Source organism: Periplaneta americana, chromosome 13 (assembly GCF_040183065.1).
Source record: "Periplaneta americana isolate PAMFEO1 chromosome 13, P.americana_PAMFEO1_priV1, whole genome shotgun sequence".
NCBI lineage: Eukaryota > Metazoa > Arthropoda > Insecta > Blattodea > Blattidae > Periplaneta > Periplaneta americana.
The window spans coordinates 169,931,720-169,959,313 of NC_091129.1; the positions used below are offsets into that span (position 1 = coordinate 169,931,720).

A 27,594-nucleotide genomic window follows, 5' to 3' on the forward strand; every position below is an offset into this window, starting at 1 on the left:
TGATTTCGAAATTATATTGGAAAGCCAACGACAAGGAAACTTTAAAAATAAATGTCAAAAACTTCATGAAATAGGAAGGTGTAATGTAAGGGGAAGCTGATGACTGAACCCATCACAACCAAGACAAGGATCTGCCTCACGGCAAGTTTGTCTTTTGCAGATGCCTGCAGCAGCGCTCAGTGCCTGGAGCGAACAGACAGGGGCACCCAGACACATCAGCAGCCAGTTGCAAGTAAGCAACATGTTGAAATCAAAGAAATGAAGCAAAATAGTAAATAGAAATGTCCTTATTAAAAGGAATGTCAATCAAATGCCTAAAATCTTTGTATTTTGTATTCAGTATTTACCAAAATATACTGCACGTTCTTTTGAAGAACTAAAATTTGAAGAATGCACGCACAGCCATCACATTACGTAACAACAGCAAATTCAGCCTCTGGACAACAAAGAAAGGCTATGAGCTCATTACATTACTCGTTTTCTTGTTTTGGCATGGCGTTTATACACTTCACAAATAAATTTTCTTTATTGAAATTTAAAGAAAGTAATGCTTCAGCATTTGCCATTTTATATAATATAATAACCTTTTGACTGACGCCGAAGATTTCTCTTGGGTGAAGTCTGATTTAAGGAACAGCACTTGCGAAGGTTACTGGTAGTATTATATGTGTACGAAACTTGGTTAAACTCGATTCATTTATACAGGCGATATTAGAAGGAGTTTGTAACAAATATACGTACAGATCGCATCTTATACGACGCATTTCTTTTAAAAATGTGCATAACAAAGAATTTATGCGTTAAAATATTTCATATTAGTATGAACTGACACAAAGAAATTACAATGTGTGAAATGTGTTTTATGAGACAAGCAACGGGATGCACCAAAGAGGAATGAGGAAATTTGGAAGAATTACGATCTGAATCAATACTGGACTACATTGTAGGCTAAGTTATCAAAATAACGGAGAAATAATATTTATTTGAATGTCTAATAAAAAATATCCAAAAACAATCTTAAAATACTGTCCTAATGTAAAGAAGTCTTTTGGCAGACCATAACATGCTTTATGTGCCCCACCACTGCATGCTGGAGTCTACATCCCAGCAAACACTCCGATATTTCTGTCAGTTTGCTCTGCTATAGGCACTGTGAACTCACTGGATTAAAACTTATGTTGCCCATCTTATGTGATACTTAATTCACATTCCATCATCCACAGTTAGGATGAGGAACATCAGTTCTACAGTCTGCACTGCTGTATCCTCAGAACAGGAAGGCTTGGCTGCTAATGGCTTCATTGCTAAATGCAGTGCATTAGACACAACCAACTAACATCATCCACAATTTCTGTACCATTAACTTATTCACCTAATTCTGAGAGATGTCCAACAGGGGACCTGCTGCTGGACTGGGAACGTTCACTGTTTAATTTGAGTTTTTGTGTTATTATTTACTTCTAATGTTATTACAATTTATTAGTGTGCCAGTGTTTTTAATTAACAGCGTATTAGTGAAGTAAATTGTAATTTGTCAAAATGACACAGTACAAATTAACACTATAACAGGATGTTGTTGTTTTCTAATGCCAGGCGTTTGGCAATAAAGCCATTTGGCCTCTTGCACGCCAATATTTTTCAAAGATATTGTCATGGTCAGCCACTGACGCAGAGATTTTGAGGTGTTCTGAATCCATTTCTTCGTTTGAGTTGCGCAATGGGCAGTTAGGGGACTGATATATTCCAATTCTATGCAGATGCTTGGCCAAACAGTCATGGCTTGCTGCCAATCTAAATGCAGCTACAGACGATTTGCGTGGTAAATCGGGAATCAACTGTGGATTATGATGCAGAAAGTTCCATTTTTTTCCCTTGAGATTGTGTTATCAGGATGTAAGGGTTTCTTTGGAGAATGTCGTTTTGCATAGGAAACAAGCATCTCAAAATTCTCAGTTTATAAGTCACTACAATTTTTAAAATATTCGTAGAAATCTTAGAGAATGTCTGTAGTTCAAGAATTACAGCTATAAGGCCCATGTGACTCAAGTGACTTTCTGTAACTGATTTTTTAAAACATTACTGTTTGGGTTATCAATCCACAATTAATGATTTTCTGATATGAAGCGTGGTTTCACTTACAATGTTGTCATGGTTGCTTGCTGAATATTATACACTGCAGCACAGACAATCCGTGATCCATTGCATTGGCTTATAGTAAGCAAGGAAGGATAATAGGGTCCTTACTTTTATGATCCTGTAAGTGCAAAGACGTACTGCATGTAAATGCTTGCACAGTTGTACCAGACTGAGACAATGTGCATATTCTACCACAAAACACATTATTTTGTCTGATGACAGAATCGTTCCTAGAAGGTTAGGGTCCGCATACCTTACCACATGCAACTGTTATCTGTGAGGAAATCTAAAGGAATAACCCATGATACCAGACAGAAATTAGAAGAATTATGCATGGAGAACTTCTGAAGAGATGGTATCAGCTAATGTATACCACTTTGAACGACTCCTACAACTCATTATGAAGCAAAAATAAAATTATGTGCATGCTGCTGTTGATCAGAGTTGCACTTCCTGAGCCAATAGAATTCCCACGCAGTTGCACTCATACAATGACGATACTGTTCTGCGTGTTTAGATCTTTCAGGCTTATACCAATTTTTGGTGATTCTTCCAGGATGTCCTATAAGCCTATCTGGTCCATCTGGAACTGGTAAAAGTTGTTCCAACTCAACTTCAGCCTGATAACAGAGCGGAAGGGCACGCCTAGCCTACTCAAAACCAGTTTAATGTTGATTGCTGTTGCAGCCACCAATGAGGGGGCATGTGGGCCAGAGTGCATGGTGGGTGTCGTAGTGGCCAGCTTCATCCTACTGTCTACCGTCGTAGGTAGTTTCATCTGCTGGAAGTACAGGTTAGTAGTCTGCCTTAAATATGCACTAGTAGCCATCAGTGTGTAGCCTTGAACATGCACTGCTTTACTAGGTACTCCCAGTCTTACTAATCACATCATAATATATTGGAAGCACGTCAGCAGCAACGTGATTGAATAAGCAGTTATATTGGGCTAGGTTACATATTATGCCCCACATTTTCCAGGGTCATACCTATTCCAGTTATGAGCTTCAGTGCCCTCAAAATTTTTCATAGCTAAAAATTGTCTAGTTTTTCAATGAATACTTTTTTACTTTAAAAGAGCCATAAAAGCATTTCGTTTAATATTATGTTAATATCATCATTAGAGTCCGGGTATCTAGGTTATAGCCCATTAAAATAGTTAAAATAGCTTTCTACTTCTTGGACAAAATTGCATTAATTCTATGAAATGTAAAAAAAAAAAAAAATCCTTACCAGTATCAGATTTAGTGCACATGTCGAAAAGCATAATTTGCTTCAACTCTACATAATTTATTGTATAAAAAACGTTTTTAAATTTATTGGCAGTATTAAAATATAAATGATTTCAAAATATTGCAGCCCGAAATCTTTAAACATAAAATACTTTATTAGAATTCTATAGTGCTAAACATACTGCCAAGATCTGAACAGTCAAGTAACGGTCTATTATTGCATCATATCATTTCGTTTTACATGTTATACTTACAATCATGGATCCTTTAACTACACTGTTGCATCAATACCATGACCTCAATTCTCTGTTTGCAAAAGGTGAAGGTCTCCAAGTAGGCCTACTTGTGTATACTTTTGTAAAATTCTTCGCAAAATCGTATTCAGTTCAGTGTAATTAGGGGCTTATATTTTCTTTAGATTCATATAATAATACTGAGAAAATCTGAGTATGACAATAGTAGATTTATTAAATAGTAGTTTGTTTTGATAACGATCCTAATTTCATCATACTCCATCAGCAAGTCTATCGTGCTATCAAAAAGGAGTGCGTTATAAATGGCAGTAAAAATTTTTAATAGCCTCCCTATGGATATAAAAAATCAAACTCAAAACGTAAGATTATTTAGGGGCAAATTAAAGAAGTATACCGGTACCTAATTTCTCACGCCTTCTATTCTGTATGTGAATTTATGACATTCAACAATGCTTTATGAATATTCCTGTCTTCTATTGAGTACTGATACTAAACCTTTGTATTGTATTATAGACTATATTGTAAAACTCTTAAAACTTTATAGTAGGCCTACTATTAAATATATTTTTTTACATGTTCCATATTCAAGCTGTTGAGTGATGTACGAATACCATGGAATGTAAATAAATGCAATACAATACAACAGATGAATGAAAACCTGTAAATCTGACTATTCGCAGTCTTCTTGCTTTAATTCTGGCCATAACATTAGGTTCACTGTAAAAATCATACTTTTTTATTATGTAGTTTCCTCCATTCTAAAGCATCTGCATCTCGAACTGCTTCCAACATTTTTCTAAAAATTTTTCGTTAAAAATTATCATTTTATTCTCATCTATTTTTGTGAGTGTCCATGTTTCACAGGCATGATTGAAGTCTTGTATTTTCGTTTTTTTAATTAATTTATACTTTATCAATGTAGAAGAGGCACCCTTATCTTCAGGGGATAAATGTGTATATGAAGACCCATATCCAGGGTTAAAAGGGCTAGTAAATGTGCGGATGGAGCACACCCACTATGTAAGTCAGCTTTCAGGGCGATGGGCCAGTCATCTGTTCAGGAACATTTGTGACTTGCAAGTTTTTTAGAAACAGTAGCCAGAAATTTTCAAAAGGAGAAATAGAGGTTGCTGAAATGAGATTCCTTCTATCAATAGTTGGATACATTTTAATGGATCATAAATACAGCAATGAAATCGGAAAAGAATTGAAACTAAATTGTTTGACTGATATTATGCAATAATATAGAAATAGGTGAAAACAACATATTGTCTACCATTTCAGTTCCTCTATTACAAACCAAATGGAAAGGGATGAATAGGACGCCTGGTAAAAAGATGGCGAGATGTTTTATTTTACCTCTGAAATCACACAGGTGCATTATGCCTAAGCCATGAAGAATATGATGATGAATGATGATTTACCAGTACTCTTTAATATATCGGATAATGCATAATAACATTTATTTGATTTCTAAATAAGGGCATTAATTTCTTATTTTACTTTATTGTCATAAATAATAAGATTAATGTTCCTAAATATAAACTCATTTACTTTTCCAAATGTTTCTTAATATGTTGCTGTTATTTACATTTAAATTACGAGTAAGCACAAAATATTTTATTAACTTAGAAAGCATGATGGAATATTCAGATTGTCAATTTCTATAAATGAATATAAGTGGTACATTCACCACTCATTGGACTGAACAAGTGTTCCACATATTATGAAGTTTAATTACTACATGGTTTTTAACATTTTTTAACATTATTTAAGTTTATTACCTGTAATATTACATTTTAATAATGGAGATGTCCTATACATCATTAATTTTAAATAGTACTCACCACCAATAGCTACGTATATGACATTGAGATATTGTATAACTGCCTGAGGATGCCTGAATAGGCGAAAACGTTCGCAATTTTGTAATTCATGTATATAAACTTAATGACTATAAACTAAGTCATTATTTTATTTTGATTTGTCATTGACTGAGTAATAAAATATTATATTGTATTCATTTACAAAATATTTTGTTTTGTCAGCATTTACTCCAAGACCAGTTCCTTATGAAGCTTTTAATAACAACAGAGTGAGCACTAAGACTAATTTCGAAGCAGTTAAGATAACCCCGGTTATGGCATTACAATTCTATTCAAATGATCTTCCAATCAAAAAAGAAATTCAGAAACAAGCTGCGGCAAACCTGGACAAGATGGAAGCCTCACAAAGAACAAGCTGGATACCCCCAGTATGCTCTAATGAACGGGTGAAAACTCAAATAACACCAATAACTAGAATCAGAAACATCTTGAAAACACTAAATGTTCAAAATGAAATAGAAACTATCACTAAACCTTTAAATGCACCAGATTTCACCCCAATCAATGTCAATCTAACTATTCCAGACAATCTTAAAAAGACTGACTTAAATTTAACAATGTTAAAATGCTATACTCTTAGCATGCTGAATGAAAAATATCCGAAAGACGGATCTAAAATAGAAGCCGTGGGTGTAGGCACTGGAATATTTTGCAGACTTTTCTCACACTACACTTCAGTGGGTAGATACTGTAGCAATAATTATGATGGAGAAATAGGAGCCATTTATATAGCTCTACAAAACTTAATTTACAGGGCACATAAATTCGAAAAAAGTAGTTATACTTGTAGACTCGAAGGTTGCCATTCAAGCAATATTGTCCCACTCTACTAGAATTAAAAATATTATACATAATTTACAACTAGAAAAATTAAAGAAAATTATTGCATTGCATTGGATTCCTGCGCATGTTGGGATTGAAGGCAACGAGAAGGCAGATGAGTTAGCTGAAAGAGGCTCTGAGGTCTGCATACGAACTGAACCCCTGACGATCAACTCAGTCAGAAAATTCATCACAAGCGAAACCCTCGAAACACGGGAACAAGAATCCTCTGAATTTGCGAAAGAGAAGAAGTGGGAGAAAATAACAGAACTATGAGAGAAACATAAAAGTAAACCAAGGAAGCAGAGGCAGCCTTCAGACATGATGCCTGGCTGCACAGCTTAGCGAAATAAAAATATATGAGGTAGAAGAGTGCAGTCTGGATCGTAATGAACTCGGACCACCTCCTACTCAACCCAGCCCAGAACAACCAAGGAAATTTATCAGTTCTTTACTGGACTGCCAGGAGCAAAATGAATTAGGCCTAATTTTTCTCTTGAATTGTTATGCTTTATATTTCACTTTGATAATCTGTATCTTATTAATGTTTAATTTCGTGTTTATTGTACCATATTTTAATGTTTGTTATGTAATGAGATGCCATTTATAATGAATTAAGTTCCAAATAAAAAGTCATATAGTACAACAACAACAGAAATTGTATTTCTGATTCATCTTCATAATGCATGTTCACATTATTTAACAGATCTCCAAAATAATTTTTCCATACCTGTCTAATAACTTATGATTCTATTATAAAGTTTCCATGATCATCCTTTATGAAACAACAAAAATAATTTCTACCAGTACTACCTTTCTTATTCAAAATTCGTATACCAGTACTTGAGAAGAAACCTTTGGAGTCCGTTTTCCTGTCATTTTCTATCTTCATTAAAATATTATTCATTGCTTCAGAAATCTCTAACTAAAATAATAACTGTACAACCAAAAAATAAGGACTATAATCGTCAAGTAGCAGATCTGTTTCAGCCTCAGTTAGTCTTCCTTTAATGGGTCTTCATTTTCACTTGTCAGCTTCTTCGTTTGTTTTTGTTATTATTATTGTTATTATTATTATTATTATTATTATTATTATTATTATTATTATTATTGTGTTTTTGTTCATTCTCGAAATATATTACATCTATCCCACTATTATTCGATTTTGTTAATGTTGTTGTTGTTTAGTCAACTGTCTGAAGACAGGTCTGAACCTCACAAGTGATACCAACAAGGCACCACTTATGAGGCAACAAGGCTAGGAGATAATGTGGTAGAGTGGCCAATTCCTTTCCTCCTCCATTGCATACATCACCAACTAGCTACATATTATACTAATCAGACTTCAGACGTATACAAACAATTGTTCTTCCTCTGAATTTCCTAACTTCTACAGTTTCCTTATTTCTATGCTGATCAAAAGCTTCTTTTTCTGGGGGGGGGGGGGAATTAGTAGTAGTAGGATAAGGACCGATGGCGGGCTTATGTGAGAGTGGCAATGAACCTCTGGGTTCCTTAAAAGCCAGTAAGTAAGTAAGTAAGTAGTAGTAGTAGCAGCAGGAGTAGAATTAGAGTTGATGGTAATGGTGGCAGTAGCAGCAGTAGCACTTTATTTTTTTTTTCAGCAGCAAGGTTATTCAATGACTGACAGAAATCTAAGGCCTGGGCCTCCTGGCTTTACTTACCCTCCTGAAGGAGCCATGCTGAGGATTTTATCTGCATTTAAAATCCATTGCCCTCGTTGGGTTTGACACCAAGGACGACTTGGTGGTAGTAAGCAGCCAGAGTGCATACCATACCCCACTGAATTGTTACTGAAGAAGGTAATGAAAAGCACAAACTCAAAAACGGTGCCAGAATCTCAGGATCATTATTTCCTCCTACACAGAGTTGCCCCAAATGGCGGAGCTAGTGTGCGAACACTATCAAAGCCACTGGCGTAGCTCAGTCAGCTGAGGCGTTTGCCTGTCGATCCGGAGTTGCGCTCGGGCGCGGGTTCGATACCTGGTTGGGTTTTTCCGAGGTTTTCCCCAACTATGAGGAAAATATCAGGTAATGTATGGTATCGCCAAATATCATCTCGCTATTACCAATTCCATTGACAACAATAAATAACCTCGTAGTTGATAGTCGTTAAATAACCAAGTAAAAAAAGCATTATCAGGAGGAATTTCATGAAGATCAACAACCAAAGCGTACAATATTACTCTTGATAGGTAAATTCTGGGGAAGTGCTACTGCAATGTCTCGTCTGCCCAACAATAAATCCTTCTCACGAATACTTCGAACCATTGCATATTACCATTCTGCTCCAAAATCAAGGTCACATTACAGCTACCACATGTCACCTTTCCAGTCGTTATTACAGTGCACAGTGTTACCAACTTCTGATGTTCTTTATTTCTGGGCATATTGTAGAACAGACTAAGAGCTAGGCATGGTGCTTCCATGGAAAGCAAGATGCAAGTTTACAAAGTACACAGTACCAAGAAAAAGTAAAATGAAATAAAAAAATGCAGCACAATTGCAAATTATAAGACAAGATATTTGCTTCAGTTGTTATTACGTTTGTCATTAGTTAAAATTACGAATTATGATTAGACACAAGATAATTTGAAATCTGTTCCCTATACTACAGTAAGTCCTGCATCATCATCATCATCATCTGCAGATCAAGTATTAGATCCTAGTGGATCCGTTACAGTGTCCTGTCAATGCTTCATAGGACATCCCAAATTCCTGTGACCTCGTGGAGCATAGGACAGGATCTGTTTGAATATTCTGCTTGGAGGCATCCGTTCATTGCGTGATTTCGAATTTGTACGGTATTGTTGGAAGGTTTTTTTATTATATTAGGTACTGTAACAATCCTCTACTTGTTGCAGGACTGGTGGTAAGGGCCGTCGGGATCGCAAATTCGTGGGCAGCACCGCATCCCTCTCTGGCATCCACTCAGACTATGTGGACCGGACCCTGCAGGCCATGGCTGACACCCCTGTGCTGCCTCTGCCCTCCCCTGATCCTCGCACTATGGTGAGTATCCAGGAGGCTTTTGCGGAAACTTGATTTGTCACTTTTGCATGTTCAGCTTTCACTTATTCATGTTAATATACATGGTGTCTCCTCACGAAAGCAGTAAATACGAAATGCCTTCAAAAGACGAGCCTTCTGTACTTTCACTTTCCTCAATGAAACAGTTAAATTTTGTCGCTTTTGAATCTATTACGAATAAAGCAAATTAATTTTACATTTTTGTAATAAAGTGGTAAAAATACTTTTCTTGCAGTTTAAGTGCAAAATTAGGATTATGTCCGTTTTGATTTTATGAAGATACCTTTTTTCGACCTCGTGAGCCTGAATAATTTTTCATAGATCCTATATGGCAGTTTCCATTGTTACATATTAAGGAAAAAAATAATGTATTTTAAAATACGAAATATACATCTAGAGTACGGTAGTGTGACAAATGCGGATGATCTGCAGCACTAAATTCCTGTTCTTGCGAGTCATGGAACGTTTAGTAGAGACAACTTCTATAATAGGTCTTTGGAAGTGTAGGCCTACATATTTCCTGAGAGATGAGTGCTTCCAAACAATGATATTTTTCCCTCGAAATTATTCAATGATATTTCTCGACCGAAATTACACGCGGTAAGAAAACGTTCATTGAGAAGAAATCTGAAGAAAGCTGGTGCCCTTTCTGCCGGTTTGAAGGAAAGCATGAGCTTATATGTGAGAGAGTTCGATCTGAAGGTTGGCGTCAGTCCTCCAGTGGGCTAGCAAGGGGCATTCTACAACTGATGTTCTGAGTACAGGCACAGAATTATGAAAATACAATATTCTTATTCGAATTCTACAGTCATGTTTGCAAAAGGGAACATAATGAGTTGTTCAGCAGCACTGAAATGTTTCAGCTTCTTCCGGACTCCATTGATGTATCCCATACAGCTGATATCCGCCATGTGAATGCTAGTTGTTGAAGAAAATCATCCTCGAGCTGTGTAATATCTCACAGAACAAACTCTTTTCTTTAAGAAAATTAGGGATTTCCTTCAATTCAGAAACCTTACTGAACTTATTAACCATTTCATTTGACTGAAGAGAGTATGTTCACATATTCTAATTCCATCCCCTCCCAAATCTGATGTTACTGATGAATTAAAAGAGTTCTGTTGCCACTCCATATCATATTGATAACTCTGATCATCTTTTCAGGACTCCATTTTGTTCCATCGATTTCACACAAAGAGCTTATTAGTGAAGAATAAAATGAAGCATAGGGCAATGTATGCTCCCACTCCAGATCTCCCTTTCCGAAAACATGTCAAAATCTTTGAATTTATAAACTGTATTTTAACTGCATCAAAAATATCCTTTTCCTCTCTGTACAAAACACAAGATGTTGACAACTCATCTTTACTTGGGGCAGAGGAATCTTTCTGAATTGAGTGTACAGTACACCTGACTAGTCTCAGCTTTCATTGAGGCATAGTGGAAAGGAACAGCATTTTTCAGTCACATCTGTACCCATTCCTTGTACAGCCAGGTGCAAAAATTGTAACTGATTCAAACTGCTCTCCCATTTAGGTATCACAGAAAGCTTTTGCTTCAGCAAGCTCAAGGGAAGCTGCATTGAGGACATGCAGAGCTGAGGTTGGGCCGTTTTTTTGCTAAACATATGTTTTCGTTGCAGTTTCTTCTTCATACAAGTCTGAAAGTGGCTTTGCACAATGAATGATGTCACGACATCAAGAACAACACTCCTCCCTCCTTTATTCACATAACACATATTACTGCGCATGAAATCAGTACAGTCGTTACAGAATACATGTGCGTCATACACTGTATCTTGCCAGGACTCATTGTAAATAACAATAGCAGAGCGTTAACATCTGAACAACAAAAAGAGCGAATGAAAGAGGCAATTGAAAATAATGAGTAATTTGGACTTGTATTTCTGACGACTGAATTTACTCTCGTCATCTTCCAGTATTTTGCCTGGACCACCATCAAAAAGCGCACAATTTTAAAATCTGGTCTACTGACAGTACCAGTATAGACTTCTATACTATGAAAGTATTATTTCTAGCACTTCTGTCAAAATTGCATCTGGTACCAGTTGCTGTCCTCGCCATTTGTTGCATCTAAATTCTAGTCTTTCTCTTCCCGTAATTTTTACATTACAATGTTACCACATGACGGACAGCTTACAGCTTTTCTTATTATTACATGAAACAGAAGATAATCTTTACTAGATTCAATGAGCTCACAGATCTTGTCACTGTGCTATCAGATCTGACACACGCCATTATTCTCCAATTGTTGTGCAGTACACACTAGTAATCGTGTAGTGCAATATTTATTCTCTGGGAGAAGGTCTTCATTTTGTATATGTATTGGCACCCTTGTAAAATATGAAATGTGTGGAAGTTTCTTTTAATCCTAGAATTTTGCATTAAATAAATGTTGAATCTTATATTAGTGACATTATTTAACAAAAAAAAAAAAAAATCCAAAGAGAAACAACAAATTTATGAGCCTACTATTCCGTATTTTCGAGAAAAATATCAGATGGAAGGCACCTGCGAAGTACATGGTTTAATGATCGGAGCGAGGGGCACCATCCCACGATCAACTGTAAACACTATCAAAACATTTGGAATCCATGACATCATACCAAAAATAATTACTTCTAGCATTAAAGGGTCTGTGGCGATTCTGAAAAATCATTTATACAGAATGTCATAATCCCCCCCCCCCTTCTATCCGTTAGTGTGTGATTGTTACAATATATGTACAGATTTATTATTTCTTAAATTTAAGCTCCTAGTTCACATTTCAATTTGACTCATCTATTTCACTGTAATCGTTATTATTCTTATATGTGTGTTATTCTGTGTTTTTGGCAACCCAGGATGCCTGGGCAGACTATTTCTTGGAAATAAATTATATATATATATATATATATATATAGAGCCTAAATAAAAGAGTTCAAGAACCTATTTTAGGCGCCTAAAATGCCACTTTTTAGGGCCTAAAATTCCGCTCTCTACTTATAAAGGCTGTTCCTGATGATTGCTGCAATGTCCATAATGCGCACAATTAATTCATGTGGGTTTACATTAATCTTGTACACAAGATTCTTCTTCCTCTCAAAGCAATAATTAAGGGGATCAAATCTGGGGACCTGACTGGCCAGGGATGAGGACCTTCATGACCAATCCAACAATGTGGGAAATACTGGTTTAGATGATCTCTCATGGTGAGGGTGAAATGAGTAGGCGTCCCATCAAGTTGGAAGTGCATACAAAGTCTTGTTGCAAGAGCATCGTCTAGTAGTTGTGGCAATTCGTTTTGTGGAAGGTGTAGGTACATATCGCCATTTAAGTCTCTGGGTAAAATGAATGGTTCTATGAGCTGATCATACAGAATACCACATCATACATTTACACTAAATCGATGTTGAAAATTGGTTTTCTCCGTGGCTTTAATGTTAATATCTGCCTATTCATTTTAGATAGATATTTATTTGTCATCAACATTTATATTAGTTATGGTGTACCACAACTTATGTATACAGGTTTCACCACAACTTTCTATTACATATAAGTTTAATTAGCATGCAATCCCGACAGCCTGTTAAACTAATAACTCTTCTACTCTCCAAATAGTCAATTTCTTCCTATTGACACATGTAAGTGATTAATGTCATCCTGTGTGAATTGTGACTCATCAGGGAACATAATGCAGTGGTAAAACTCTCTGCCATTTCCGTTTAACCAGGTGCAGAAATCGACGCGATGGGCATGATGTTTTGGCTCTAAATGTTCTTGAAGATGATACAGATACAGTTCATTTAAATGGAGTGCCCTCCATATCTTCGACTGAGTAACACCAATTCGCTGAGCTACACATCTTGTTGAAGTTCGAAGACTGCATTGTACAGCGCTGAGAATGTTTTCTTCTTCTGCTACATCATGTTGTTGATGTCTTTTACACTGGATTACGAACACTGGATAGTGAACCAGTTTGCCTTAATGTGTTAAATGTTTCGCTAATAGTCTTGGAATTGGGAATCCTAACGGCATCAGCAGCTGTTGCATTTCCCTCACACACCATATCAGCATATTCCTTAGTGCATATTGAGACAACTAACAAGCTCTAACTCCACAATGTATGACCATCAGCTGAACATGAGACAAATGACTCTCGATGCATTGCAAAGTAAGTGCATGCACAGACATTTGAGAGTTCTAATCACACCAACAAGTTTATAAAATCAATTATTATTCCTGAATTATGTGAGATAGGAAAAATTTTTATTAGAAAGCTATGTGCCAAACCACTTCAGGAAAATGCTCTAGTGGCGGTAAAACTTGGTGAATCACGCTGAATACAATAAATTATAAATATCAAACCGAATCATCTGTACAAATTATTTAATGCAGAATTGCGTTAAGAATGATGAAATAGTGACAAATTGTCATTTTTTTTTTTGTTAGAGAAGATAACATTCATTACTTGAATCCTCTGGAGTTGAAATTTCCTTTTCAAACAAAACTTTTCTTCCTTTCCTTTACTGTTTTAGTTTTTAAGAATCTGCAAGCCTCATGAGAAGGGCCACACATGCTCTTGCATGGACGTGCGTACAATTTGTTTATAAGCTCCTATTACATTCCTCAGTGTCTCTTAATATTTACTGATTAATTACACTACTTCATCCAATAATTTACTTAATTAAATTGCATTTTACAATGTTTCATAATATGTTACCATATCATACATATTTTAGGAATATCATTACTAGTATTCATTTTGGTTTGTTAATCAGTATGTTTCATGCATATATTTGTTTTAACAGGAAGTGACTTAATAATTTTTAATCGTAATTAATATTTAACTGTAGGAACTTTATATTAAAAGGAATCTTACTCACTTTCTTACTCACTTCAAAATGTTACATCAACGTATTGCAGTCAACCTTCTTTTATTATTTCCAATGCCACATGTTTGTATGTTATTCATTTCATGTTTATTGATGGTGACGTAGACACAAGCTACTGCATAGCCTTGTTCTTGTTGTCCGCAGCCAGACCCCAAGTGGGAGTTCCCCCGCAGCAGACTCATCATTGAGCAGACACTTGGCGAGGGCGAGTTTGGCCGAGTGCTGCGAGCCCGTGCGCTGGACATTGGCGGCATCTCTGGTAATTGCATGCTGCACGTAATTTCCCAGCAAAAGTCAAATATACTAAAAATAATACCTTCTTCAGAAGTAAGCTTTCGGGTCTCCCATAGTGTCCAGGAGCTACTGTAGACACCTGCAGCATTTCGTAACTGCAGAATCACTCTGTTGGGTCCACTTGGTCTGTTGTCTGGACTAGCCAAGTGGCCTTCAAGTCGCACCAGTTTGCTGTATAACGCTGGAGCACACTATGGAATAATGGAAATGTAATAATTCATCCTTATTGGCTTGCAATTAAAACATTTAAATTTGAAGTAAGCTATGTAATGATCCCCAAAACGTTATTAAAATTCTGCAAGGCGGAATTTGCCCATACCGAGGGGCAGCCTCAGAAAGAATAAATATTGACTAAACATGAATAAAGGATGCGTGGCATACAGAATTATAATGTAAAGAAAACGTCATTATGAATCTGCTGAATGTTCCTATGTAGTTTCAATAAAAGTTTAGAATCTGGGTAATAACTTAAACCATTATATCCTACTTAAGTAATCCAAAACAAATTGTCCAAATAGATTCAATTAAGGCTCAACTCACACGGCCGACAACTTTGCGATTATTTTGCAGTTTGTATATGGTTGTGCCATTGGTGAAACCTACCACACACAAACATCTTTTTCGTGGTCGCTTGAAGTCCATATTGACCACAGACAACCACACCGCAAGCTTGCTATTTGCCAAGAAAGCATCTATCCTTTCCAAGGATACGGTGTAAAAGCATCTATCGTTTCCATGGATATGGTGTCGACGGTGGTTGGTTGGCATGTAGTCGCCTTGTCACATGTGTGGATTGCACTCGACCACCGACAGTGACAATTCTGGAGTTATGCTGGGGGTGATACTGAAGTCTCATGACCACAGAGATCGACAATGACTTCGATCTGTGGTCCATGTGAGTTAGCATCATCTGTTTCCATATAATTCAATACTAATTCCTGACAACTCACAGCACAACCACACATAACTGCAAAATAATTGCAAAGTTCTCGGCCGTGTAAGTTGAGCCTAACTCAAACCCAGCTTTTATCAAAACCGGTCTTCCCCAAGGCTCAGTACTTGGTTAAATATTATTTCTGCATATATTAATGACTTTCCAATAAATATATCCCACTCAGAAACAGTGCTCTTTGCAGATGACACAAATATGATTTTCAGAAGTAGAAATGAGAATAGCCTACAGAATAATATAAATGAAGCTAATAATCAATTAAAAAGTGACTAATACATAACAGACTTAATCTAAATATCGACAAAACAGTGTTTATCCATTTTAATCGAAATGAAACTTATAAAAACTTGCAAATATGTATTGACAGTCAGAATATGAACTAAGTTGAGTGCACAAAAGTTTTAGGAGAATGGATTGATTACAATTTGTCCTGGATTCGTCTGGAAAACTGTGCAAATTATGTTATGCTTTCAGAATTCTTACAAAAAGCATCTCTCTTCCAACTTTAAAAGTAGTCTGCTATGCTCATGTACATTCCATTCTTTCATACGCAGCAATGCTCTGGGGCATGTCCTTTGAAGTTATAAAAATATTTAAACTTCAAAAGAAAATGTAAAAATAATAAAAACAAGTCCCTATATGCACTCCAAGCAAAGAAACTTTTCAAGAATTAAATATTTTACCACTCCCCTGCATCTACATTCTAGAAACAGTTTGCTTCATTCATAAACATCTTAATTATTTTAAAAGGAACTCTGAAATTCATGACCATAATACTAGAGCTGCCAACAACTGTCACACTATTATTTCTCACAACAAGATGTCTGGAGATATTAAAAATTTAAATTATGAATGTTTCAAACCAGAGTAAAAACTATTTTGCTTCAGTCCATGCCTTTCCATTTTTTACATTAAAGCCATGAAATAGAATACCTGCCTTCATTACTGTTGCACATAATTTTTCCCCTAACAATATTAATAACAAATATACAGAATAACTAAGATGAAGTCTCTTAGCTCTTAAAGAATCAATCGCTCTCCTGATAAATCACTTCAGAAGATAACTTTGTTCCATGTAATCTCATTATGCATCTTGTTTTTATTTAATCTAGTTAGTCATTCTGTTTTTTTATGTCTTTGTAAACTGAAATTTATTATGTATCTTGTATACAGTATACTTACTGTATACTTTTTTTTAAATGTCAATGTAACTGACCCTCTTAGTTGTCGTGCAGATGTTCAGATTCTGTTATTAAATATTGGGAAGCTAAAAGTATAAAAAAACAGTATCTCTCCCTCCCCTTCACCCCATCCTCCTCCCACATCCCCTCCCTTCTCTGCATCTCTCCCTCCCCTTCACCCCATCCCCATCCCCCTCCCACATCCCCTCCCTTCTCTGCATCTCTCCCTCCCCTTCATCCCATCCTCCTCCCACATCCCCTCCTTTCTCTGCCTCTCTCCCTCCCCTTCATCCCATCCTCCTCCCACATCCCCTCCCTTCTCTGCCTCTCTCCCTCCCCTTCATCCCATCCTCCTCCCACATCCCCTCCCTTCTCTGCCTCTCTCCCTCCCCTTCACCCCATCCTCCTCCCACATCCCTCCCTTCTCTGCTTCTCTCCCTCCCCTTCATCCCATTCTCCTCCCACATTCCCACCCTTCTCTGCCTCCCTCCCTCCCCTTCATTCCATCCTCCTCCCACATCCCCTCCCTTCTCTGCCTCCCTCCCTCCCCTTCATCCCATACTCCTCCCACATCCCCTCCCTTCTCTGCCTCCCTCCCTCCCCTTCACCCCATCCTCCTCCCACATCCCCTCTCTTCTCTGCCTCTCTCCCTCCCCTTCATCCCATCCTCCTCCCACACCCCCTCCCTTCTCTGCCTCCTTCCCTCCCCTTCATCCCATACTCCTCCCACATCCCCTCCCTTCTCTGCTTCTCTCCCTCCCCTTCATCCCATCCTCCTCCCACATCCCCTCTCTTCTCTGCCTCTCTCCCTCCCCTTCACCCCATCCTTCTTCCACATCCCCTCCCTTCTCTGCCTCTCTCCCTCCCCTTCATCCCATCCTCCTCCCACATCCCCTCCCTTCTCTGCCTCTCTCCCTCCCCTTCACCCCATCCCCCTCCCTCTCTATCTCTGAAAATTCCAATTTGGAACAAATTAATTTTCATCACACAGTATAAAGTTACGAGTTATTCCTTGTAATCAAGCCAACTTTCTTCCAGCATTTTGGAATCCCTTCCAAACACATACTGGTAGTTGTCAATAACTTTAATGCTTTATCGTACACGTGCAGGATGCACAACTGTGGCAGTGAAGACATTGAAGGAGGGCGCATGTGCGGCAGAGCTGGGAGACCTGTTGAGCGAGTACCAGCTGCTGAAGGAGGTGGCGCACCCCAATGTAATCCGGCTGCTAGGTGCCTGCACCACACCTGGTGCCCCGCTCTACCTCATCATCGAGTTCGCAGAGCATGGCTCCCTCAGGTAGCCCCAACCTGCTCCCCATGTGATCTGACAGTTTTAAAAGGATCCTGCCATGTGAGGAATTATGCTGTGGATAAATAAATGCAATTAGCGAAGCAGACCACCGACACTTCTGACTGATCGTAATGTACCTGTTAGTTGCCTTACACGAGTAAGACAGCAGAAAGATACACTTGTACACTTGACTTTAGGTATCATATTAAAATAAGCTGAGAAAATGATACAAAAACTGAAATATATAGGATTCTGGAAGTATTTCAATTCTGGCTCACTCTGTCCATATCTGAAGTGTCGTTTTTTTAGTTAGTTATTTAACGACGCTGTATCAACTACTAGGTTATTTAGCATCGATGGATTTAGTGATAGCGAGATGGTATTTGGCGAGATGAGGAAGAGGATTCGCCTTACCTGACATTTGCCTTACAGTTGGGGAAAACCTCGGAGAAAACCCAACTAAGTAATCAGCCCAAGAGGGTCGAACCCACGCCCGAGCGCAACTCCGGATCAGCAGGCAAGCACCTCAGCTGACTGAACTATGCTGGGGCCCTAACTGTCGTCCTTGACTTTCATTAGATCTGGGGTTCTGCTGTCACCTCTTACTAGCTTCAGTACAATTACTGCTTCTGACTGGCCTCCCGAAAGTTATTATTGTTACTGTTGTTGTTATTGTTATTATTATTACTATTATTATTGTTATTATTACTGTTGCTATTGTTGTCATCATGATGATTATTATAATTATTATTATTATTATTATTATTATTATTATTATTATTATTATTTATCGGGTGTGGATCACCACAAATCCCGTATTTATGTATTTGTAAAAAACGACAGTTAATCAGAGAGTATTGCCTCCTATTTTTTTCTTCTTAAAATGTGTTGATAATATGAAACATTTGAATTTGGCGCGATTCCTGAAACCCTCTTCTACAGTCCACTCCAGTAACAGCTTCCTAAGTCAACAGATGGCAGCACTATATCAGTACATCTAAGACAGCGTGATGTGGTAGAATTCCTGAATGCAAAAGATGAAACACCCATTGCATTCATGAAAGACTGAAGAAGTTTATGGAGATGCAGCAGTGGAAGTCAGCATTGTTAGACGATGGGTTCGCCACTGTGTAGAAGCTGAAGGGGAAACACTTTTGGCTGGCGCCTACAGTGACTCCACGCAACATTCAGCGAGTCGACAAGATCATTCATGATGACTGCCAGGCAATAACAGATGAGTTGTGTCGCATGCTCTGCATTGGTAAAGGCAGCATGATGGCCATTATTGATAACTGGGCTACTTTAAAGTTTGTGCACATTGGCTACCAAAAATGTTGACAGACCAGAAAAAAAAAAGAGACAAGGAAAACCACAGCCTCCGATCTGTTGCAGCACTTCACTGTAGAGGGGCAGGAGTTCTTGGCGAAAATTGTGACTGAAGATGAGACTTGGGTTCATTTTTTTGAACCTGAGTCCAGGAGGCAGTCGATGGAATGGCATCACACAATGTCGCTGAAGAAGGAGATATTCAAAACTGTGCGATCTGCAGGGAAAGTTATGGCGACAGTCTTTTGCAATGGGGAGGGTGTGATTCTGGTTGATTTTTGGAGCAGGGGTGCACAATAAATTCTGTCCAATATGTCGAAACCCTCAAGAAGCTCAAAGCAAGTCTTCAACGATTTTACCCATCAAAAGCTATGCTGGATATTCTTCTTTGGCATGACAATGCAAGATCACACATCAGTCAATAGCCACTGGCTAGATTGCGAAAATTGGCTAGGAAATGGCTGAGGAAGAAGGACCGTGATTTTTACCTCACTGGAATACATGCTCTTGTTTCAAGGTGGACAAAAACTGTGGAAAATGATAGAGATTATATTGAAAAGTGACCCATTAATCGTGAATGCTGTGGCTGTTATGCTTGTTTATTTAATTTTCTTATAAATCGAAAGAGAGAAAAATAGGAGGCATTATATTCTGACTGCTCCTCGTAGATGGTCAACATTTTTTTTCTTTCATTCTTTTCCCATTTGTTTTGTATGAATGCCGTCTTGTAGAAACATCTACAACACTTTTTATTAATTAGAAATGTGACAACAAAGAAAATAAATTTAAACCTCTGTCTTCCTCTGCTTCAGTTAAAAGTAGATGTATTTTCAGTAATAGTTGTGCATGATCACTGGTACAGTAACTGATGTGGGTTGCATGTAGTACAATGTGTGAAGACGTGGAGAGCTTTTGGAAATCAAAATGAGTGACTCTTCTTAGCATGAAAAAAAAAAACAATAGTTTTATTATTAACAGAACCTTTGCAACTATATCTTTCCATTTTGAATTTCAAATACCATTAATGTCCGTGCTTTTTAAGTTTTAATAATGAATTACTAATGAATAATAATGTAACAGAATAACTCTTCTCGGGTTCTTAGCCAGGTGAGTTGGAGATTAGCTTCAGTCCCTGAAGAAGATGGCAGAGCTAGCCGTCGAAAGCTTGGAAGCTAATCTCCAACTCACCTGGCTGAGAACCCGAGAAGAGTTATTCTACATCAAACGCCGGGAAAGCCTCAAGTCATACAATAATGTAACAGCTTTAATGGTTTAAGACTAAGGCATTTTTTTTCTGTTACTGTGCTTCAATATGTTATCTCAGGCATAAAACTTGCTGAATTTGAAGATTCTGACCAAATTGATTTGGAAAAGGTTAATATACAATAAACAGTTTGCCTTTAGAAGGAAAGCAGTAGGATGCCACAGAGACAGACTACACATCGTCAATAGATAAATTAGAGAAGTTAAATGGAAATACAATACAGAACAGTGAAGACTAACCCCATCGTACAGGGTGATTCACTGCATCATCGCAACAGCAGACAAAACAAATTATGATTACAGCCATGTTCACTAGAATTCAGAAGATGATGCACACCACACCGAAACTAGTCAATTTAGGTAAAATACCAACATTAACACAGTGAAATAGTTGTTTACTTAAATAACTTAACAGTTCTTCAGTGAGATGTAAGTGTTAAAAGAGTGTAATCAAGAATGAAGAAATGTTTAGTAACAACAGCTAAAGTGTAAGACAAGTTTTAAGTCAGAGAATTCAGGGAACTGCAGACACATTCAAGCCTACTGTTTTGGAATGCAAGCAAGACTAATCACTTAAAGAATATAATTCTTACTTACTTAATAATGGCTTTTAAGGAACCCAGAGGTTCATTGCTGCCCTCCATCGGTCCCTATCCTGTGCAAAATTAATCCAGTCTCTCTCATCACATCCCACCTTCCTCAAATCCATTTTATCCTCCCATCTAAGTCTCGACCTCCCCAAAGGTCTTTTTCCCTCCAGCCTCCCAACTAACACTCTATATGCATTTCTGGATTTACCCATACATGCTACATGCCTTGCCCATCTCAAATGTCTGGATATACCGGTAATTCTTACATTAGAAATGTTGGGGCTTTTATCAAGAACATCCCCAACCCCACTTCATGATGACTATCATGATGCCACCAACTAATGAATTTACTTTCCCTGAAAATGTTGATTATAAATGCCATGCACCATCACCATAAGGTTCTTTTGTGCGTTTCCATCGTGTTGTAATTACTCTTCATTTGGTATGGACTTAAAGTATAATAAAGCTGCTTGGAAACTTAAATGGATACACTGTCAAACTTTTATTTTCGTCTAACACAACTAATACACACATCATGATTTCTCAAAATTTAAATTTAATTTGTCTAAATATAACCACATGCAAATATTAAGATATAAATCTATTAGAATTTGAAGGCCTCCCTTTCTTATATTTCTTGACATTAATGGAAGTTCTTAATAATTTGACAGTTTGTCTATATGTATATCAGTTCCCCTTGATGGAAGAGACACGAACTCGCACATAAACCCAGGATTGAATAGTGAGCATGTCCTAAGGCCCCCACACTACAGATTCCCCAGCGAACTCCCCTACAGCCTATATAATCCTTTTACCTTTTCGCATAGGCCCCAGGTCCCTCAACCCTTGTCTCACGAGCCCACAGTACATAGCACTACCACCAGCAACTAATGACCACATACCACGGGGTTCAAGTTCACTGGGTGACTGTACATAATTGTTACTCAGAAGTGGTATGAGTATTCAGTACAGTCGTGTGTTTCAGGAACTACCTGCGCAAGAGCCGGCACTTGGAGTCGGACGGACAGATGCCCTGCTCCTTCAGCACCACACCTACTGCCACACCAGCTCGTGCTGCCACACCTGCCAGTCCCAGAGACATATTGTCCTTCGCTTGGCAAATCTCCAAAGGCATGGCTTATCTCAGTGACATCAAGGTCAGTTACTCGTCATAATCCTGCCATTGTATTTGTTTCGTTAATTAAGGACTCTCTGCCTTTCTGATTCATGTGCTCTTTTATTTATGTCAAGTGATCCAATGCAAATTACCTTATCATTTATTTTATTTGATTTTGTGCACTTGTTTAATACACTAAGAGAGAGTCTTAAATCCAAATGTTTGTTTTTCACTTATGTAGTTTTTGTTTTATCAGAGTTCAAAAATGTAAAGAGCCTACAAATTTTTACATTTGTAAGTACGCACAAATATGATTTTCTCAGACAGTAATTGAGATATTAAAACAAAATTAAAAAAAAAAACATGTGCTGAGATTTTAAGAGGCTTCAATTTGATGTGAAACATAACTAGATTTGAGAAAGCTGACAGTTTAGGTTACTGGTTCAAAAACCACAAAATCTGTTAGGAAATAGGACTGAAAATTAAAAAAAAAAAAAAAAAATCCTTAGGAATATATTGTGACAGCCGGGAGTCGATCACGCATCCCACATAAGGCAGGACGTGCGAGAACACAGGCGGTGCGGCGAAAGGGTAAGGAGGCTGCAGCCGTGCAGGTCTGGAGGGGACGTCTGCATGCCGAGAGGGGAAGAAAACCGACTGCAACAGACGTAAAGGAAGACTGGCCGGCGCGAAGCAAGAGGGGGAAGCTGGAAGTTTCGAAAAGCCACGCGAATCGGTTGCTGTAACGAGATTGTTCGCGAAATCGTAGTTTCTGGAAAGCGTGGTTTAACTAATAGAAAGCGAGCAACCTTCGAAGAGGGCCAGTAGTTGTTAGTATTGGATAGCGAGTTCAGCTTGTGAATCAGCAGCGCCCAGGAGTCTAGGGTTCGACACGCGAGTGAACTTGAGCAGCGTCCAGGCGGAAGCAACACAGTTGGAAGTCGTGAGTTCGAGTGCAATGGACTGTCTCTGCAAGTCTTGGGTTCGATATACTGTGAACTTGAGTGAATGAGCTAGAAGAACTAGCCAAGGCAAACGAACTGAGAACTGACAGTTTTGTGTTGTAAATTGTGCTTTGTGAACATTAGTTGAGATTAGCAGTACATTGTTGTTCTCAATAATCCAAGTGAATTGTCATTGTCGTCTGTGGAGTGCAATAACGAATACTGTGTTGCTGTGTGGAGTGGAATAGCCATTGTTGACGGGAGTGTTTAAATTCAGTTATAGAAAGTCATTATTGTTGTGAATAAAAGCAACATTGTTGTGTGAAATAAAAGTCACAATATTATGATGATCACTTTAACGTGTTAAATGTAAACTAGTTTCAGCTCAGTAGTAGCCATCTTCAGAAGTGGTCAACTAGGTATTTACAAACTTAGTTTACATTTAACACGTGAAGGTGATCATCATAATATATAACGTTAAAAGTTGTGTAATCAAGATGTATAAAAATCCTGTTTCTTGTTTGAAGTTTTAAGATTGTTCTTACAAACTTTGAAACTGGAATCTAAATGGAATCTTATATTTTAAACATTTTTTTTATTAGTTATAACATTAAAGGTTGTTAATTTTTCATACATTGCACTTATATATAAAAACAATATTCAAAACTACAGTACTTCTGTTTTCAAACATTTTTTAATATTGGCATTTCAGAGTTCTGGTATTTTGAATGATTGATTGGGTCCTGCATTGCTGCTTTGCAAACCTTCGAAGAGGTGGAAAAATTCAAATATCTTGGGGCAACAGTAACAAATATAAATGACACTTGGGAGGAAATTAGACGCAGAATAAATATGGGAAATGCCTGTTGAAGCTTTTGTCATGTAGTCTGCTGTCAAAAAATCTGAAAGTTAGAATTTATAAAACAGTTATATTACCGGTTGCTCTGTATGGTTGTGAAACTTGGACTCCCACTTTGAGAGAGGAACAGAGATTTAGGGTGTTGGAGAATAAGGTTCTTAGGAAAATATTTGTGGCTAAGAGGGATGAAGTTCGGGAGAATGGAGAAAGTTACACAACGCAGAACTGCACGCATTGTATTCTTCACCTGACATAATTAGGAAATGCATGTAGCTGTTTTTCGACAGTGACATTTTAACCAAGAGAATGAATCTTACAAATTAAGTTGTGTGTTTTCGGCAAGCCCATGGTTCAGGTAGCGATGTATGCACTGGAGGGCGAAAGGAACTGGCCACCCTACCCCATTATCTCCTGGCCTAGTTGCCTTGTTAGTATCACTTGTGAGGTTCAGACCTGTCTTCGAACAGTTGGCTAAACAACAACAATCCCAACATACCAAATCATGCTCATATGGCATCAGATATGTTGGTCCTCTGGTTATTCTTAACAGTTTTCAATCTCTGCTCTTCACAGCTCGTCCACCGGGACCTGGCTGCCAGGAACGTGCTGGTGGCTGCAGGCAAGGTCTGCAAAATCTCTGACTTCGGCCTCACAAGGGACGTGTACGAGGATGATGCCTATCTCAAGAGAAGTAAAGGCCGTGGCAAGTATCAGGCATCGTAATGTTAAAAAAAAGTTTGGCACTAATACTTAACAACATGTCTTTTCTGTAATTCTGAATGTGCAGTTCACGAGTAGTTATCACCCTTTGCTCAAAATATTAGTGAAATACTATTCAGTGCAAAATTATATTGCAAATTACCAGTTATTCTTTATATATATATATATATAGACACACACACACACACACACACACACATTACCGGTCAAAAGTTTCCGATCAGCTATGAAAACAACTATATACTTTATTTCAATGTACAAACACATCGGAAAAACTAAATAGACCAACAAAATAAATATTTTCTCTCTCTAGCATTATGATATGATAGAATATTCAAAACGAAATCCCTGTTGTAACTACAAATCCATAGTTGTGATGGGTGATCGAAAACTTTTGACCAGTAATATATATATTGCTGCAAAAGAGTATTTGTCGAATACAGGGGGGAGAGCCATTAATCCTTCCCACTGAAGGCTTTAAGGAACCAACCTGGACAAATACCCAATGTCCCATCCCTACCTTCCCGTGGTGCAGCTGTTAGTAAGCATAATTTTACAAGCTGAACTAAAGGGAGGGGCTACTCATCAATTAGCACTGGTCAGCTTGATGAGTTAATGACCGAATTTGTATAATTTTTCTCTATTCAATACCTAATTCTCTCTTTACCCGTTCCTATCCAGTCCTCTGACTGAACTCTTACTTTCTTCGACCCCGACGGCATTAGAGCATTCGAGGCCTAGGGGTTCATTTCCCTTTCCTTCCTCCTCTTTCTACTTTTCTGTTCCTAGTGCTGACCTGCTATGGCACTAAAATCGTCCTCCAGTGGCTTAAGGAGGGAAAGCTGGTGATCAACAAGATCTCCCAACTAGGTCTAGTAGACCCATCGACCAACAGCAGGTGGGTCCTCCAGACATTCTGGGGGTTGTGTGTGAATGAAGTAGCCTCCAAAACGTTAAAATATGGTGTTCACTTAAATCGGCTACAACTTGCCCATTTAATCACTCCAATTGAAATGAGTACCATTAAGATAAAATTATCTGGAGGTAAAATAGTCCCCCCTCCGGGCGGGAACTACTTTAATGGTACATAATCAACTAAACATCTTACAATGGAATGCTGGCGGTATAACATCAGCTAAGAAGACTGAACTAGCCAGTATACTTTCAGATAATAATGTAGATATCTTCATTATTCAAGAAGCGAACCTTAATGCCGACCAATTAAAATATTTTGTTTTTAAAAGTTTTAATATGAAACTCTTACCCCAAGGTAGACAGATCAGTAGTGGAATTCTCGCAGGCATATCAAAGAAATTACAAATTTCCAAATTATAAAAGAAATGGATAATCAAGACAGATTAGAACTAATAAGAATTGAAGTATGGAAAAATCAACAACATTTCAAAATCTACAGTGCCTACAACCCACCTAATAATCCCCTTGATCTAACTTTGTTTGATATACAACCTAAAACTATCATAATTGGTAACTTTGAGGCTACAATAATGTAAACCAACCTGGAGAAATGATCATGGACCTCCTAAATACTACAACCGCAGAACTTGTAAGAAAGATTCCCCTTACTTTCATACATTATTCTGGTTCTGGCACAAATACAGACTTATTACTGGTAACTTCAGATATCCATCACGAAACCAAGAAAAAGATAATTGAAGACCCTGGATCTGGCCATAGAGTCATCATTGCTTCTATCCATCTTCACCAAAACCGAAGAAAAGAACCCTACAATAACAAAACACTTGAAATTTTAAGAAAGCGGATTGGAAACTATTTACAACAGAACTAGACGAACATCTCCTTAATGCCATTGATTCCTCTTCAAAGAACATAAATATAAACACTGTGAAAAACTGTTTCCATGCTTGAAAATGGAAACGAGAGGGACATAAATGACAATAATTGAATTATTTCCTTCTTTGTTGCAGTGCCAGTCAAGTGGATGGCCCTGGAGTCGCTGGCAGACCACATGTACACCAGCAAGTCAGATGTGTGGAGCTTCGGTGTGCTCATGTGGGAGCTGGTGACACTGGGGGCGTCGCCCTACCCTGGAGTTGCAGTTCACAACCTCTTCCATCTGCTGAAGGCCGGTTACCGAATGGAAAAGCCAGAAAACTGTTCCATCCAGCTGTAAGACAATAACACATAAATTCTGTATAAACCATGTTGATCATTTTATTTATCCATCTTGTGCCAATTGTCCTTTCTCTACTATTTTCTTCGTGTTCCTCGTCCAGTTTCTATTTCCTTTCTCTGCTTCTTTGTTTTTCTAATTATTTATGATTACCATGTATCTTGTGATGTGCACTGAAGGTACTGATAGTGTATAACTCTGATCTGGGACCTTCTCCAGCTGTTAGGTATTCTCCCTAGTTTTATGCATTTGGTCCAGATCTCCAGTGTTAACTTTATAATATGTTCGATGCCTGCTATTGAGTCATTCCATGTCAAATCACACAGCAACAAAATACGGCCTTCTCGTAAATGGTCGAAAATTTTTTTTCATGAATTCCAGACATCAAATAAGGAGATGATGATGATGCGAGGTTGAAAAAATGTTTGTTTTTTCCTCCATTCTTAAATTTCTTATTAATTACTGTAATAATATGTACTGAAACTTATTAAGAAATGTTGAGACACCATGTCTCAAAGTGGGAGGGTGTGGATCAGAGGGAGATTGTTGCTGGGAGCAGTTTGTTACATGTGCAGAATGTGTTGTAGCTCAGTGAACATAGTCCATTTTATTTTTACAAAGGAATCTGCAG

General features: G+C 37.8%; 1 protein-coding gene across 2 annotated transcripts in view; it reads left to right on the forward strand.

Moving 5' to 3' along the window:
* The window catches only part of Ret (Ret oncogene), a 291,614-nt gene that overhangs the window by 242,786 nt on the left and 21,234 nt on the right, over positions 1–27,594 (forward strand). Inside the window, exons 12-19 of one of the 2 annotated variants that reach the window (XM_069844593.1) lie at positions 161–232; positions 2,824–2,929; positions 9,213–9,360; positions 14,417–14,531; positions 17,809–17,998; positions 22,157–22,328; positions 24,665–24,794; positions 26,758–26,959. In XM_069844593.1, the coding sequence (XP_069700694.1) occupies positions 161–232; positions 2,824–2,929; positions 9,213–9,360; positions 14,417–14,531; positions 17,809–17,998; positions 22,157–22,328; positions 24,665–24,794; positions 26,758–26,959 (1,135 nt within the window). The remainder of the gene's footprint in view (positions 1–160; positions 233–2,823; positions 2,930–9,212; positions 9,361–14,416; positions 14,532–17,808; positions 17,999–22,156; positions 22,329–24,664; positions 24,795–26,757; positions 26,960–27,594) is intronic. The other variant, XM_069844594.1, reaches the window with a different exon arrangement.